The sequence below is a fragment of the Aplysia californica genome, unplaced genomic scaffold (assembly GCF_000002075.1).
Source record: "Aplysia californica isolate F4 #8 unplaced genomic scaffold, AplCal3.0 scaffold00384, whole genome shotgun sequence".
NCBI lineage: Eukaryota > Metazoa > Mollusca > Gastropoda > Aplysiida > Aplysiidae > Aplysia > Aplysia californica.
Window position 1 is genome coordinate 175,038 of NW_004797654.1, and position 1,781 is coordinate 176,818.

At 46.5% G+C, this 1,781-nt stretch overlaps 1 protein-coding gene across 1 annotated transcript in view; it reads right to left on the minus strand.

Annotated features, from left to right (window-relative positions):
* Positions 1 to 1,781, minus strand: part of LOC101860350 — a 22,324-nt gene that overhangs the window by 6,813 nt on the left and 13,730 nt on the right. Inside the window, exon 4 of the mRNA XM_005103655.1 lies at positions 107 to 727. Coding sequence (XP_005103712.1) covers positions 107 to 727 — 621 coding nt within the window. The remainder of the gene's footprint in view (positions 1 to 106; positions 728 to 1,781) is intronic.

A 1,781-nucleotide genomic window follows, 5' to 3' on the forward strand; every position in this document is an offset into this window, starting at 1 on the left:
CTCAAACACACACACACACACACACACACACACACACACACACACACACACACACACACATTATATATATTTATATGTATATTGTAACCCTTAACAACAGACTGACCTTGTTGTATTGTGTCCAGCAGTATCTCAAGCCTCATGTTGATGGAGGAGAAGAAAGCAAAGAAGGCAAACTGTCCCAGGACACACCACAGCATGTGGAGGAGGTAGCGAGGACACAGAAAAACAGCGCGCATCGACACATTGTCCGCCAGACCGCTAGTGACGTCAGTGCCAGGGCTAGTAGCATTTGTGACGTCGTCGTTGAGTTCTGTGTGACGTGTGACATCACCGTTGATTTCAGTGTGATGAGCGACGTCACCGTTGAGTCCAGTGTTATGTGTGACGTCATGGCTGGATTTAGTTTCAGGCGTGACGTCATCGCTGGGTTTAGTGGGAAATGGAACATCATCGCTATGTTTCGTGTGATGTGTTACGTCACCGCTGGGTTTAGCAATACATGCGCTCACAGCATGAGGCTTATCCCCTTTGTCGTCTCCCTCACCCGTTTCGTTATGTTTTGGCAAGATGTCTGAATAAGAAGTCTGTGATAAAACCTCGTTCCCCGATTTCGCCAGCGACTCAACACCCGAGGAGTACACCTTGACAGGCCACTGTTGTCCCGAACCGAGAGAGAATTCTTCACCGTCTTTGGTGTAGCTGGCATTGTCATGACCTGATTTGTCTGGAGGGAGGAAAAAGAAATAATGACTGTTTTACTTTGAAAATAAATGTGAAATGGTATAGGTTTAACGCCCCTCCCTCCCTTTCAACACAATGAAGTTCTCTAAACGGCGGCACCTCCGTGTTAAACGTCCTTTTCCGAAAGGGCCGAGCCAAATAAAACATTCGTGTAAAGTGCCTTTCTCAGAGATTCAACGTTGGATTGAGCTGAATCTCGAACCCCTAAGCCGCAATCTGACGATTAAGGGTCCGATAGTCTAACCATTACCGACGCCCCCTTTCTGAGCTGCAATGGATTTCTTTTCAACGATTGTACATGCATGTAAGGTGTTTTCTCTTGAGTCTAGATCAACAGACTTCAACATAAGTTAAGAACCACTTGTAAACACTCTTAGTGGTCTTATTGGGCCGACCTGCACGTGGGCGTTCTTGGACTGACCCAGTGGTTTGATGGCGCTGCCTCAGGCGGACAATGACAGAGTGTGACACTGCAAGCCTTCTGGCAACTTCTCGAGCTCCAACTCAATCCTGCGGCCATGCCAGAGCCCTGGCACGATCAAAGTCTCTCAGCTTTCGTCTCGTTGGCATATTGATGCAATACTGGATTTTGCACAAACGGTGGCTTATATTGCCACCACACGTCCGTTTATGACGTGCACAAGAAATTTTAACGTTGGAATGTCCGTGGTGTCGCACACAAGTCGATAACAAACAGCACATTTGGCTACAATACCCCGAGGATTTCCGTGCAGCACGTGACGTGGTGGTTTTGCCTCTTTAGGAAACTTTGCAGTACGCATTGGTAACCCATTAACACTTTCACAGCAAAAAAAAATTGAAACAATCCTTCCTGTCTTTTTATCGGATTAAAAAAAATCAGGGCTGTCTGTCAAGGTGGTCCTTAACTTATATTGAAGTCTGTAGATGCAGGCATTGGCAAGTTCGTTCATCCAGTATAATGTAGAAAAACCAGCAGCAATAACAAAGAGGACCTTGCCAACAATAACAATGACAATAGCATACTCCTCCTCCTCCTCCTCCTCCTCCTCCTCCTC